At 32.7% G+C, this 16,272-nt stretch overlaps 1 protein-coding gene across 2 annotated transcripts in view; it reads right to left on the minus strand.

Moving 5' to 3' along the window:
* Ccdc171 (coiled-coil domain containing 171) overlaps positions 1-16,272 on the minus strand; it is a 382,832-nt gene that overhangs the window by 123,738 nt on the left and 242,822 nt on the right. For both annotated transcript variants that reach the window (XM_076843419.2, XM_076843418.2), the window contains exons 21-22: positions 7,703-7,848; positions 5,169-5,223 (exon numbers count right to left, since the gene is read on the minus strand). In XM_076843419.2, the coding sequence (XP_076699534.1) occupies positions 5,169-5,223; positions 7,703-7,848 (201 nt within the window). The remainder of the gene's footprint in view (positions 1-5,168; positions 5,224-7,702; positions 7,849-16,272) is intronic.

Below are 16,272 nucleotides of genomic sequence, written 5' to 3' on the forward strand. Positions count from 1 at the left end.
AGCAGTATGGAGATTTCTTGGAAAGCTGGGAATGGAACCACCATTTGACCCAGCTAGTCCACTTCTTGGTCTATTCCCTAAAGACCTAAAAAGAGCAGGCTAGGGGCTGGGGATGTGGCTCAAGCGGTAGAGCGCTCTCCTGGCATGCGTGCGGCGCGGGTTCGATCCTCAGCACCATGTACAAACAAAGATGTTGTGTACGCCGGTAACTAAAAAATAAATATTAAAAAAATTCTCTCTCTCTCCCCTCTCTCACTCTCTCTTTAAAAAAAAAAAAAAAAAAGAGCAGGCTACAGGGACACTGCTACATCGATGTTCATAGCAGCACAATTCACAATAGCAAGACTGTGGAACCAACCTAGATGTCCTTCAATAGACGAATGGATTAAAAAAATGTGGCATTTATACACAATGGAGTATTACTCTGCATTAAAAAAATGACAAAATCATAGAATTTGCAGAGAAATGGATGGCATTAGAGCAGATTATGCTAAGTCAAGCTAGCCAATCCCGAAAAAACAAATGCCAAATGTCTTCTTTGATATAAGGAGAGTAACTAAGAACAGAGTAGGGAGGGAGAGCATGAGAAGAAGATTAACATTAAACAGGGATGAGAGGTAGGAGAGAGAAGGGAAATTGCATGAAAATGGAAGGAGACCCTCAGGGTTATACAAAATCACATACAAGAGGAAGTGAGGGGAAAGGGAAAAATAATACAAGGGGGAGAAATGAATTACAGTAGAGGGGGTAGAGAGGGAAGAGGGGAGGGGAGGGGGGGATAGTAGAGGATAGGAAAGGCAGCAGAATACAACAGACACTAGTATGGCAATATGTAAATCAGTGGATGTGTAACCGATGTGATTCTGCAATCTGTATATGGGGTAAAAATGGGAGTTCATAACCCCCTTGAATCAAAGTGTGAAATATGATATATAAAGAACTATGTAATGTTTTGAACAACCAACAACAAAAATTAAAAAAAAAAAGAAAATAGATCTACCATACAGTCCAGATATATCACTCCTGGAAAATATATACCTCCCCCAAAAAAGAAAAATAAAGTCAGCATACAAAAGAGATATCTGAATACCCATGTTTACTGTAGTACTATTCACATAGCCAAGATATGGAATCAGCCTAGGGCTCACTGAGAGATGAATGAATTTTTTAAAAACTGTATATACAAAATGGGGTTTTATTCAACCATAAAGAATAATGAAATCACATAGTTTGCAGGAAAATGGACAGAACTAGAGGTTTTCATATTAAGCAAAATTATCCAGACATAAGACACGTTTTTTTCTCCTATGTGGAAACAAACAAACAAAAGATAACTGAAAAATAGGCGAGAGACAATTGGGAAAAGAATGGGGCAGGAGGGCAAAAAGAGAGATGAAGAGAAAGTAGCAGGGAGGATGAATAAAATAAAGCATAATGTATACATGTATAGAAATGTCATAGTAAAGCCGTTTAATGTGACTGAATAATTACAATAAAAAGGAAAACTCCACAGTGAGCCTCTGTTTCATACCCACCAGGATGGCCATTTTAGAAAATGGAAATAGCAAGTATGGGTAATGATGTGGAGAAACTGGAACATTCATACACACTAGTGGGGATTTGAAATGGCACAATCACTGTGGAAAACCATTTGGTCATTCCTCAAAAAGTTAGGCATAGTATTATCATATGATCCAGTAAGTCCTCTCCTAGCTACATCCCCAAGAGAACTAAAAAGAGGCATTGAAACAAAAGTTTGTACATCAGTATTCACAGCAGCATTATTCATGGTACCCAAGAAGTGGAAACAACAATGCCCATGCTGACATGTGCATAAATAAAATGTTATATATCCTTACAATGGAATATCAGTCAGAGATAAAAAGAAATGAAGTACTAATACATGCCACAAAATGAATGAACCTTGAACAAATTATACTAAATGAAAAAATTCAGGCAACAGAGGCTACATATTGCATGATTCTATTTATACAAAATGTCCAGAATAGGAAAATCCATACAGATAGAAGCAGATCAATGTTTGTCAGGAGGTAGGGGAAAGAGATATAAAAAGTAACTGTTTAATGGGTATAGGGTTTCTTTTAGAATAATATTAACATTCCAAAGTAAGATAATTTTGATGGTTACGCTACACTGTGAACATAAAGAAAGTCACTGAATTATGTACTTTATAATGGTTAAAATGGTGAATGGTTTCTCAAAAAGTTTTATAATTACAGATTTTCTGAAAAAATAAAAATCAGCCAAAAGATTCAACTCAGTAGAGGAGTGAGTGTATTTTTAAAATACCCATCAACTGGGCATGGTGGCACATGCCTGTAATCCCAGGGGTTTGGGAGACTAAGGCAGGAGGATCACAAGTTCAAAGCCAGTCTCAGCAACGTAGTGAAGCCCTGAGCAACTTAGTAAGACCCTGTCTCAAAATAAAAAATAAAAGGAGCTGTGGATGTGGCTCAGTGGTTGAGAACCCCTGGGTTCAATCTCTGATATAAACAAATAAATAACTAGATAGATAGATAGATAGATAGATAGATAGATAGATAGATAGATAGATAAGATAAAAAAAATGCATGTCATAAAAAGTTGTAATTGCTTTGTTTCCTCCTCTTATTTTTCTTAACCCCTGAACCTGAAATTGGTCCCCTGGCAATAAAAGAGTATCTTAATGAAAAATTAACCCCTGACCTACATTAAAAACTGGCATAAATAAAAATGTATTTAAGTGTAATTGAATAAAACTTCTGCTTCTTTGAAAAAAAATATAGTCTCCCTGCCCAGCTAATTTACCAAAATCCAAGGATGCTCACATATTTGCATATAACCTACACAAATACTCCTACATATTTTATTTCAATTTTTGGTGTGGATTGAACCCAGTACCCAAAGCATGCTAAGATATGCTTTATCATTGAGCTATAACCCCAGGTCCTTCTGTATATTTTAAATCATGTCTAGATTACTTATAAGACCTAATACAATGTAAATGCTATATAAATAACATTATAGTTATACTCTATGGTATTGGGAATAATGACAAGAAAAAAGTCTGTACATGTTCAGTACAGATGTAATTTTTGTTTCAAATATTTTCAATCTGTGGTTGGTTGAATCCATGCATGCAGCAATGGAAAGAATCTGGGCCCTTTTTCTCTACTCCTCTTTGTTAACCTGAGACAGCGAAATGACAAGGGAAAGTTCAAGGTGGCTAGAAAAATAAACCTGCAAACTCAGGCATAAAGACATGTGGGCCTGCACCTCTCAGAGAGCTTCAGTGGGACCCTCTGGCCACTTCCTTATCACCCATTCATTCTCACCTATACTTCAAAGAAAGTATAAAGAGAATTTGTCCTAATTATCTATTAGCCTTTCCTAAATTTTTACTGCAAGCTTTAAAAGTTTTTGATTACTTAAAAACTACTACATAGATAGAAATTCCCAAAGACACAAACCAAAATAATTAACTAATAAATCTGAAGGAGGAAAAAGCCATAAAGCAAAATTAAATCTATAGAGGCTGCAGGCCAGTTGTACAGACATCTTTCCATCTGACACAAAGACCAGCAGTGGAATTACAACTGAAAAACTGTGTGATTATAATCACCCTGTTGCAAACAGCCTTTATCATTCTCAAAACATCTACTTTGCCATTCTCATAAGGAAAGGAGCAGGTACAATTATATATCATATAAATGATGGTTCTTCCTTGACCTCAGAGCCCATTCTCCACGTTAGTTGCTACCTAACATTCTTTATTCTTTCAGCTAGGAAGATGAACAATTGGATTTCAAAGTCAACATTAACTGCATAAAAGATATGCCACATATATGACATCATAGACTTTTTCATCCTAAATTTATTGAGTACGAAAATCTAACCAAAGATGTCTCTTTCACTAAAAACCCAAATTTTATATTTGTAGCATACATGGATTTGATGAGACTATATTTAAACTATCCTAACCAGCTAAATGTTTTGAAATGGGGAGAGGGATAAACCAGGGCTTCAAAGAAACTTATAAGAAAATAGAACTCAAAATACTAGATTTGTTTCCAAATGCCTTTAGTGATAAGACATAATATTAGTCAATTTCATGATGTAAAATAGGACCAGTGTATTCAAACATGGTAAGCTGTGGCCCAGGGTGTGGCACAGTGGTAAAATGATTATCTAGAATGCACAAAGCACTTGGGATTGATCCCCAGAACCACACATGCACATATGGGTGTGCATACAGGGGGAAAAAGTGTCCTAAACTGTTAAAATGTATTAAATATTAGCTTGATAATGTTTATTTAATATCTCCTTAAAAAGGTTAGTTTCAGGATACTGTAAGTGATTTTTATAAAAGTACAATATCTGATAAATTTGATTCACAAAACTGTTCTAAGTGTGATTTATTCATAAGTTCCAAATATCTTAATAGTATTAGATGTTTGCATTTCCAACAAATTGTCTATTAAATGATATCAGAAATACATCAATATCACTTCTCTACTTTTAAATAATAAATAAATCTTTGAATCCAATAGAGTGCTACAAAACAGTCAGTTAATGTCTTGAGTTTTCACTAATATTATAAAACCCTTATGCTGCTCATCACTACAAATTAATAGTTTATCATACATAAGTCATCAAATTTGAAAGTAATAGATAAAATATATTTTTCACTTTAATAACATATTCTTATACATAAGAAGGTATAAGAATATGTCATTAATTTGAATAACATTACTGCCTAGTTACAGGTATATAATATTGCCCAATAAAATATATTATGTCTCTACATATGCATAAACAGGACAGTTAGAAATGGTAAAGTTAGACTGTATGGTCAAACATTTTATCATTCTGAAACATACAAGAATCTTAATGACCTCTGATTCATTTAGCAAAAATCACAAATAATGCAAGTGCAACATACCAGTTTGGGGAAAACACTATTTTAACAGTTTTTATCAAGTACCTAAAGTGAATTCTGGGGGAAAAAAATGTAATATGGCATTCTATATTGCAAAATTCCAGTCATTTCCAAAGTATCTTTTTGGTAATTTGTTTTTAAAGACAGGTACAAAATGAATCACTTTGCAGTTAATAATGATTAAAAGTATCGCAGTACAAATTGAACAATATTAAAAATATTACAATACCTTATGAAGCATATTTTCTACGGTTCTCATGTGATTAGCAACACATTCTTTGTCTCTAGAAAAAAGAAAAGATTAGATATTGGTAAAAAACTAAGTCTTCCTACAACCATCATACATTTCAGTGTAAGTCACAATTATTGAAAAATAAGATTTGGCTATCATTGTACCCTTTTTAAAGTTATAAAACCTAACCATATTCACTGATACACCTTCATACTTAACTCTTTACTAACTTATTTTGCCTATCCTAATTGGGCAGCAGGGGTGGGGGGCAGGGTTAGACGCAAATTAAGAAAATGAAAACAAAAGTTATGATTACATTATAGGTAATTTTTTTAAGTTCTGGAAAAAGTCTTATTCTTTTTTTAATAATGGAAAAAAACTTTTAAAATCTCACTGGTGGGGAAATATTACATAAATGGTCATACCGTGCAAAATATTTTCTTTTCTATGTAGTCTTTGTGCTGTAATGATTATTATGGTTTAGATATAAGGTGTCTTCCAAAAGCCCATGTTTGAGACAATGCAAGTTTAGAGATGAAATGATCAGGTTATGAGAGGTTTAACCCAATCAGTTTATTAATTCCCTGGTAGGGATTGAGTGGGTAGTAAATGAAAGGCAGATAGGGTGGAGCTGGAGGAAATAGGTCATTGTGGGTATGCCTTTGGGGTATATATTTTGTCCCTGGTGAGTGGAGTCTCTCTCTGCTTCCCTCCACTACACTCTTCCATCAAGATTTCCTGCATCACCTCTGGCCCAGAGCAAAGGAGAGGATTGATAACTCCAAAACCGAAACCTCAAAATAAACTTTTCCTTCTCTAATTGTTCTTATCATGTCTTCTGGTCACAGCAGCAAAAGGCTGACCAAAACAATAATGTACAAAGAATCCTATGACCTGACTAGTAATATAAAAAATTACTACTTTCTCCTATTGACCTTGTATATTCCATCTAGCCCTTACAATGAAATAAAAAGTTTGAGTGAAACTGCTGAAGCCAAAAACATAATATTAAATTATAAATTGAAAACTGTAAATAATGTATTAGCTCTCCAAATTTCAAATTAGCCTTCTTGGTTTTATAAGAACTATGCCCATGGTCAAAGATCATAGAAATATCAAAGTCCTGAATCAACAGCAATGTTGTGAAAACACAACAGAAATCAGGAGGTTTTTATAATCCTGTTTTCATTAATCTCAGAATTTACTCAGTCATAAGACTTACTAGAAACTATCTAGGCTTAGCTTCTTCACTTGAAATGAGAAAACTGAGACTGAACAGGGCAGCAAAAACTGATTTAGCCAAATTTATATTTTTAAAAAAGACAATTATATACACCTAACAAGATGATGCACAGCTTTACAAATTTCAAAAAACCAACTGGTGGATATTCAAACATGTCAATATTTGGATTTTGTGTCAATTCATCTTTATCTTTCAGCAATGCCAAAAGCCCAAAGGCAAAGATTATGAATATCCTAAGTTTGCAGATTCCCTATTCTGTGATTTACAGACTATATTCTGTAGTGTACAGACTATATTCATAATTCATAATATTTTATGCTTACAAGTTTGTCTGAAAATTTTTTTTAATTATCATGTATTTTGTGTAGAAATTCAGAATTCCAAATTGAGACATTAAATTTATTAAAATCAATGTCTCTTTAACTCTCAAATAGGCTTTCCTTTTTTCTTTTTTTTCTTTTTTTACTGTTTGTGAGAGGGGTTTTATTTATTTTTTATTCTTTATGAGCATATTGTAGTTGTACATACTGGTGGGATTTATTGTTACATATTCATACATGCCCATTCTAAATAGACTTCCTGTAAGTCATGGTGTATGCAAAGGGTAGTATATCAAATTTGTTGTGGGGAAACAAATAAAAATGCCCAAGAGAACTGTTCAATTTGAACTTCATAGTATATGTCAACTTGATTACCTGGTAAAGGAAAAACACTCTCACCACATTTACATAGTTGTCTTCTAGAAAACTGTATTTTTTCTATTTTACATGGAATATACAGCTATAAAATTAAATTAATTTTCCAAAATCAATAATGGTTTGGTGCATTTTTAAAATGTCATGGTATACATGTTGATCATATGCTAAAATTTCCTTATACAAATATTACTTGCAATATTAGTATATTACAATAAGAGCAAAATGGGGGGGGGGCAGAAGGAGATAAGGAATATGTGTCAGTAGACACTATGCAAAACTTTTAACTAAAAAGTCTTACATTTTACATTACTGAAAACACGGTTTCAAGCATGTAACACTGCAACACAGCCCAAAACGCACATAGAGGTTATATAGAGCTTATACTTTTCTTAGGCTTCTCAATAAAATATACATTTATTATGTTGAGTTAAGAGATTTCTTCTTCAAGGATATATCAGAGAATTTCAAAGGAAGACAGCTGTACTTTTGTTTTCTAACACTGTATTATCCAGGGCTAAAACCCAGAGCATGAAAGTAAGAATTGATCTTTTGTCTGTTTTAAGTGATCTCCCCAAGGTCCAAATGCTCACTTGGCTGCCATGCGGAGGGCACTCTCTGCATCATGGATGTTCTCCTCCAGTCGACGCTTGTCCTGCTCCAGCTGGGTAAGATGTCTATTGAGCTGACGCAGAGATTGATCTTTTCTTCTCAGCTCCATCTTTGCCTCGGAGAGACTCTGCAAACAGACAGAAAACAGAGTTACTTGTCAGCCCTGATAATTAACTTCAATTTATGCCATAGGCTATTAAACAAAGGAGAAAACAGACTGAGAAGTAGACTTGGGTCATTACACGTCAAGATTTAACAAATTTTCTACAAAAAAAAATTATATTTGCTAATTAGAAATGATAGAACTGGTAGGATTTTAAAAAATATTTGCCTATAAAATATAACATTTTTAAAGTACTGCAAGATAAATTGTATTCTTACTAAAACTGTCTGATTATAGAAATCTCAAGTCGTGTTTTCTTTTAATAATAATAAAAGTCAATTTCAGGGGACAAAGCCCTTTAAATTTAGAGTCTATTTAACTATAAATAGAGCTGAAGAGCTATCAGATACCCAGAGTTGAGTGTATAATTGGTAAGTAGACTAGGAGACACCTAGAAAAGAGTAGTGAACTCCCTACTTTCTTTATGTATTTGTCCATAATAGGTTGCTGTAGACATCTAAGTGGACAAATTAGACTCCAAAAAAATTCACTTGCTTCTTTCATATCAAGAATAGTAATAAAAATGTGATCAAAATGCTTCAACTTTTAGAGAAAGTTAAAAACAATACTTGCACTCAAAATTATTTGTGGCCCATAAATGTTTTCCTCAGAAAATATTTTATATTTCAGGAAGTTTTTATATTACTGTTTACTGATATTTGTTTTAATCTGAAATATTCACTTAGGACAAAAATCTCAAGATACAATCACACAACATTATTTGGAAAGTTTAGGGCCAATGGTCTTAGAACCACAAACAATTTAAAATAGTACTTTCTAGATCTCATTTAAAATTCTAGGATGCAAAATAGATGTTTAGTGTTAAGAGATCTTCTGATTCCTACACTGTTTATTACTTTGCCTATGGAATCCCTAAAATAAGCACATTTAAAAGTTTTTCAATTAAACTTGTTGTACAGTGAATCAAACATATATTATACACATAATATTTTTTCTTTTTGCTCAGAGTTTATCTACATATTAATATCCACAACAGTGCTCCACAAACCCAATAAAGAATAAACAACATTCTATAATTTCATGTTTAAAATTCTTCTAAAAGTATCTTTTTATTGCATTCACAATGAATAGTATAAAATATCAAGCTGACTACCTGGAGCTAATGCAATTAATTCACTGTAAATGCTGGTGAACTGAAAGAAATCATCAGTCAAATCAGGTATTTTAAAATGTTACAAGATTTTTAATTCAGTAGCTCATTTTTCAAGCAGACAAGTTGCTGATAGACAAATAGTATTCAAGATATTAAAAATAATCAAGCTGTGATTACTTCTTAGGCATTTAATTTTATTTTAAATCTTTAGTATTAACACATTTTCAAGAATAGTCCAAGGTTGACCTATAGTTTAAGTTATAGTTAGACAGAAGCACAAAGTTTATGCTATTGTACAATAAGATGACTATAGATAACAATAATGTACCATACATGTCAAAAATACTAGGAGAAAGAACTTCAAATATTTCCATCATAAAAAAGATAAATGTTTGAGGAGATAGATATGCTTAACCTGATTTAAACATCATACAATGTATACATGTAGTGAAACATTACCTATACTTCATAAACAGGTACCATTTTATGATGGTCTTATATATCAGTTAAAAATTAAATATACTTTAAATTTTAAAAAGAATATTCCACCATGGAAATAATCACTGATTCAAATCAACTTTTATAAAACAATAAATAACAAATTTTTTTAAAAAATACTCTAAACCTATTAATTTTGTGCCAATATTGATAGTTAAAAGCACTGAAGTATCACAATACTTCTTTATTTAAAAAAAAAAAAAAAAACCTCATTTGAGTCCTTTTAAAATCAGTATTTCCAATATCTTCCAGGCAATAAAAAAATAGTAGTTTTCAGTTATGAAGATAAAACTAATGATTCACCACGAGTCATGCATAAAACTTGAACTCTTTTTCCAACTAAATAATAAATTTGTGCCAAGCTATTCAAATTCTCTTGCTCAGTAACTCTCATGACTAGAGGTGCATACTTGTGAAGGGACTCTCCAGGGTTCAGTATATTGTTTCCAGGGTTATCCAGGTTGAAGGTCACTGGTCCAATCTGAGAGAATCTATGAACTTAGACCATTGTAAACCTATACTTTCAGCAATCTTACATTATAATTTCAAATAGGATATAACTAATGGCATTAGAACCTTCTACTATATATCTAAATCTTGTTTCCATTCTTTAATTTTCATCTCTCAGGAGCAATGACAGGAAGCCACATTATTCTAAAGCTAATAGTAAACAGTGGCATAGAAAAGGAACAAAAAGTGGTGTAAACAAAGTGATATAAATCATACTTCCTCAAATGTAAAAATGAAGAAACAATATAGTTCTTATTTTAAAATCACAGTTACATAACTTATAGACATACAATTCCCATCTTAGAGAGTTGAGGGGTACCATCAAGGAATCTGTATTCATCAAGGTTTATGGGATGTATACAAAACACCAATATATAAGTGGCTCAAAATGTCTTCTTCCTGATATTCACCTTTTTTTAATGATAAAAACCGAATCTTTAAAAAACCTAACACCAAACTCTAAAGAAAAATTTTTTTATTTAAAGTGATTATAAATATATTCTGAGATCTTTCTTTATACTAAGGTATAAGATAGGGCACATCAACAGTCTAGGTTATAAATAATAAAGGACTGAATTGGGAGGTGTATGTTAGTTTAGAATCAAATATTTTTGAATACTATATAGGACTCTTCAGTTTGCCTTTGAAGTATCTAATTATTTAAGAAAAATAGAGGTGTGTATATGCTTACATATATATCATATATAAAATATATACTATACATATAAAAAATAAGTTCAGCTTTTCTTCTCTTCTGTTCAGATTCATCTAATTAAAACCCATGATAAACTTTATGAACTCTAATATTTCCAACTGAATGACTGAAACCAAGAGGGTGTGCCTCTAGGCAGCAAGGCAACAATGATAAGCAGCAGGTTAGCCACTAATTTCTCAACCAGGGTAGATTGTGAAAGTGTGATGTTCTGATATCCAAGAAACTGTTCAGGAGAGAATAGGATAAATCAAGTTTAATAACTCTGCTCCTAATTGTTCCCCCAATGCTCAACTCTAATTACTTGGAGAACTCTCCTGACTGTCACCTGATATTAAGTTGTTGGAGGCTGAGCCTGGAACAGCGAGATAATCAATAAACATTTAGTGGGGAGAAGAATGAAGATCCTGTTAAGCAGTGGGAACCTGCAGCACCCAAAGCCCTTCTGCTCATGAGAAAACCTATGGGACAGCCATAGTGATTGCAAAGCAATAATCCAAAGCACTGTTTTTAGGCCTTGAGGCCTTTAGGCAACAGTACATTTGAGGAAAAAAGGTTAACACGGTCACCCTAATTACAGCCCACTTTCACATACTTCATATATAAGCGAAGACAAGCCAATTAGGTAGAAAGGAAGATAAGGGAAGTTTTATTTGTATACTAATTAAACCCCTGATGAAATTAAAGGAAAAACATACAGCTCTGTAATTGTGTCTGAGAAAGGTCACTTCAGGTTCAGTTATCAGAACAGCACAGCCTTGAGATATTTCACTTAATCCACAATACAGCCCTCATTTTGTACTCAGGTCTTAATATTTACAAAAAAAAAAAAAAAAAAACACAAAGCCTGATCTTTAAACAGTGTGGTGAACAATTTTAGCTGTTAGAAAGTTAATGCTAAATATGATAACAAGAGTCTTTTTAAAAGCAAAAAAATATTCTACCTACAAAAGAATCAATGTGTCAATATAATTTATCAAAAATTTCAGTTTTAATTTTAAATCCAAAATGTTTTATGGCAAACTTTTATAATATTTCAGACTGACTCTAGTTCAAAAGCTAGTATATCTTTATTGTATTTCTTTTTAGATAATGCTATTGTTTCCCTTCATATACAGTTATCATGGTCCACAGAAAAAAGCCAATGCTTTCACTAGACTTCTTATGTAACAAAATATTTACAGCTGATTATTTTCCTAAAATGGTCCTGAAAAGATATTTGCTCATGAAAGCTGGCAAAGTATGGACACAAAGAAAACAGTTAAGTAGGAAATGTTTAGGAATACACATGCTAGATGTGAATATGATTCGCTATTTTTAAGCACCTTTTTTTCTTTATCGTTTCTGAAATTTCTATAATAAACATGAATTACTTTTGAATAGAAACACAAATTAGTGATTGTTAATAGGGCATTATGTAAAAATGTGGATGTGTAACCTATGTGATTCTGCAATCTGTATTTGGGGTAAAATTGGGAGTTCATAACCATCTTGAATCTAATGTATGAAATATGATATGCCAAGAGCTTTATAATGTTTTGAACAACCAATAAATAAAAAAAAGAAGTAAAAAAAATAACATTTTAGCAATAAAATAAAATGTTTTATTGTTAAAAACCTACTAATGATTAAGCCTTCAGCAAGCATCAATCTTTTTTGCTGATTATTCATTGCAGAAGCCTGGGATGACTCTGGATGAGGTTGTGCATGCCTGTAATCCCAGCAGTTTAGGAGGCTGAGGCAGGAGGATCATGAGTTCAAAGCCAGGCTCAGCAAAAGTGAGACACTAAGCAACTCAGCAAGACCTTGTCTCTAAATACAATACAAAATAGGGCTGGGAATGTGGCTCAGTGATTGAGTACCCTTGAGTATAATCCCTGGTACCCCCCACTTGCCCCCTCAAACAAAAAGGAAGAAGTAGTCTGGGATGACTGGTTAATTTCTTAAGCCAAGACAACCATGAAATTTGTCACATGAATCTGCCCTTCATTCATGAAAGATTTTTCAGTAGCATTTGATGTTATTTTGTAATATTTTACCCACAGTATAACTTCTTTCAAAATTGGAGTCAGTCCTCTCAAACCCTGTCACTACTTTTTTCACTAGTATTATGTAATATTGCAAAAAATTTGTTGTCATTTCAGAAATAAAGGTGTTCATAGCATCAAAAAAAAAGAAACACAAATTAGTTTAAGTCATACATAATTTTACATTTCTAAAGCTCTGAACGTTTATTAGAGCTAATAATATTTTTTGAGACAGGGTCTTACTATGTAACCCAGGCCATCCTTGAATGAATGATCCTCTTGCCTCAGTTTCCCAAGTAGCTAAGATTATAGGTGTGCACCACCATGCCCAGCTGTTAGGGCTACTAATTTTTTTTATTGTGAATATAAATGAAAATTCTACTACTTTGCACCTATGAAAACATTTTATGAAGTGAAATTTTTTAATTAACAACTTTATTAAGATATAATTCACATACCACACAATTCACTCTTTGTATAATTCAGAGGAATTTAGTAAATTCACAGAGTTGTACAACCATCACCAGTGGAAGTTTTTTTGAAGTGAAGTTATTTAAAAAAAGAAAACTTTCAAAAATGGCATGTATTTCTAAGTATATAGTATGTCTCATTATTTCAGCAAGATCTAGTTTAAAACTACACAAGATATACAAGGTTTATAATTTTGCTCAGTAATCGTTTTAAAAATAAAAAATTCATAAAATGAATTCCCTGAATCAGAATATTTGATTAATAAATGTGGTATAGTATGAAAGTAAAGACATCTGAAAGGATGTGCACATCTTTCCAATTAGTATTTCTGGATGTCAAGGGAATCACCCAACATAGTTCTTTCTTATAAGGGTACAGTCTGACAGTGCTTTAAACCATTAGGCCGCTAGGAAGACCAAGCCCCAGGGGATATCGCTTTTATAGATTTTCTTTTGTCTAATGGGAAATATCTATGGATCCACATTCCTACAGACTAAAAGCTAATGGCTTATTCAATTTGGTATAAAAAGTTAGTCATACGAAATGAAAGGCAAGACAACAACACAAGTGTTATAAAGAACTAAGCTACATCACTTAGGTTAGAGGGGGGAAATATCTGTAACTTTTTTTTTAATTTACTGTGGTCTCACTGTAACTTCTGAATAAACATTCCTAGGTTACATTAAGTTGGGTAAAATATCTCAAAAAATAATGCTGGAAAGGGAAATAATACCATAGTAAGCCTATTAGAATGTGATAAAAATTATAGTAACCAAGAATTGAGTGGCTGATAAGTGAACCAAACTATGCAGGTTGCCACAAAAAGTATAAAGCTAAAATGATATAACCATCAAATTTACAAAGTGGCTGTGTAAACAAATTAGAGACGAAACTACAGAAAAATATATTTTATAAGCTAGGTCAAAAACTTTGGGAGTTTAGCAATTAAGTAAGTTACAATAACTATACAACAGAAAATACTGTTACATAATATAATTAATAATATAAATACATTTCAATTTTGGTTTCCTATATTTTATATGGGAAATTAAATAAAACATTATGTGATTTCAGGTTATCTTCCTTAGGGACTTGTTTATTCTTTTCTAGTAATAATCTTACACAGAAGGCAGGTGACATAATTATAAATTGAAAATAAAAATTGGATAATTTATCCACCTTCATGACTGAATGAATGACAGTGCTAATTAGAACTCACAAAATGAGCAGGAACATGACCTCTGCGTAAGAAATGCAACTGGATGGAATGCACCTAGGTTCTTCTGATAGTTCTTAAGCCAACAGATGTGGAAGTATCCTATAACCATAGAAAACTGTATCTATTTATTTTTTTAATTACTTTTAGTTTTAGGTGGACACACAATGTCTTTACTTTTTATTTTTATGTGGTGCGGAGAATCGAACCCAGTGCCTCACGCATGCTAGGTGAGTGTGCTACCACTTGAGCACATCCCCAACCTGAAAACTATATCTATTTAAAAGGCATAATTAATACAATAATTACACTTCTAAATGTAGTGACACTGCATATTCTTCTTTAAATAAATCCCCACCTATATGTGGTAACTTAGTTACCACGTTATTTCTGCTTCTGTATACATATATGTGGTATATACATACATACATATATACCTAAATGTAGTTTTTAAAAATAACTATTTTATCACACTTGTAAAAGATAAAAGGAAATTAACAAATTACTTTTATAAACAAGCCATAGAGTATACAATTAACAAAAAATGAGCAAATAAGAAAGAAAAATCCACCCTTAAAATTTCAACATATGGTCAGGCATGGAGGCGAACACCTGTAATCCCAGAGGCTCGGGAAGCTGAGGCAGGAGGATCATGAGTTCAAAGCCAGCCTCAGCAAATTAGTGAGGCCCTAAGTAACTCAGTGAAACCTTGTCTCTAAATAAAATATTAAAAAGGGCTGAGGATATAACTCAGTGGTGAAGCATCCCTGGGTTCAATTCCTGGTACAAAAAAATCCAACATATGTTATAAGATCTTGTTGTAAAATGCCATTATGACTATTGGTACCATATTCTCACATGTCTTTCAAAATGTCCTTCTAAATTCTGTCAGTATAAAAAGAAAAGGTTACTCCTTTCCAGTAAACTAACTGAAAGTGAGCAACAGAAAAATAAAATGGAACAAGAAGGAACCTCATAGAAGTGTTCAAATATACTGAATGCTATTTGTTCTAGGTCTCACATAAAAACTGCAAAACTCTTTCTGGTCCCCTATAAGTGTTAGATAATAAGGTAAAGTTGAGCTAGAAATAGTTAAAATGCATTTTAAATTCCAAAGAAAGAGGATAGTAAAGAGAATCACCAGAGCCCTCTCAACTGGAAAATATCCTCAGAAAAGGAAAATAGACAGGAAGTAGCTGAATTTCTTGTGACACATAGCATGTAAGCAATAATGTGGTAGTAATGTTTTCTCAGAGTATAAAGGAAACTGCATTTGACTGCACTGTAGACCTCAAGAGACAGAAACTCCCTGCAGGTGGTAATCATCATGATGCTATAACAAAATGAGCAAGTACATGACCTCTGTGTAAGAAATGCAAGCGGACAGAATGCACATAGGTTCTTCTGCTGGACTTCATTAGCTAGACTATTCAGCAGGTTCCAAAAACTTTACACAATTGAAAATGCTAAGTAGAGGTCCAAGAGGTTGAATTTAGGCCAAATGTTCTGATATGCATATGCTAACTCACAATAAGTGGGGGCCAGATAGAAATTCACCAGATTAGACAAAGGGGAATGAAGAAAAGGGATGGGGAGGGGAATAGGAAAAAACAGTAGAATGAATCAGACATAACTTTCCTATAGTCATACATGAATAAATGACCTGATGTGATTCTGCAATCTGTATATGGGGTAAAAATGGGAGCTCATATCCCACTTGAATCAAAGTGTGAAATATGATATATCAAGAACTATGTAATGTTTTGAACAACCTACAATAAAAATTAATTAAAAATAAATAAATAAATAAATGAATAAATGACCAGTAAAACCCACATCA

This window comes from Callospermophilus lateralis, chromosome 2 (genome assembly GCF_048772815.1).
Source record: "Callospermophilus lateralis isolate mCalLat2 chromosome 2, mCalLat2.hap1, whole genome shotgun sequence".
Taxonomy (NCBI): Eukaryota; Metazoa; Chordata; class Mammalia; order Rodentia; family Sciuridae; genus Callospermophilus; species Callospermophilus lateralis.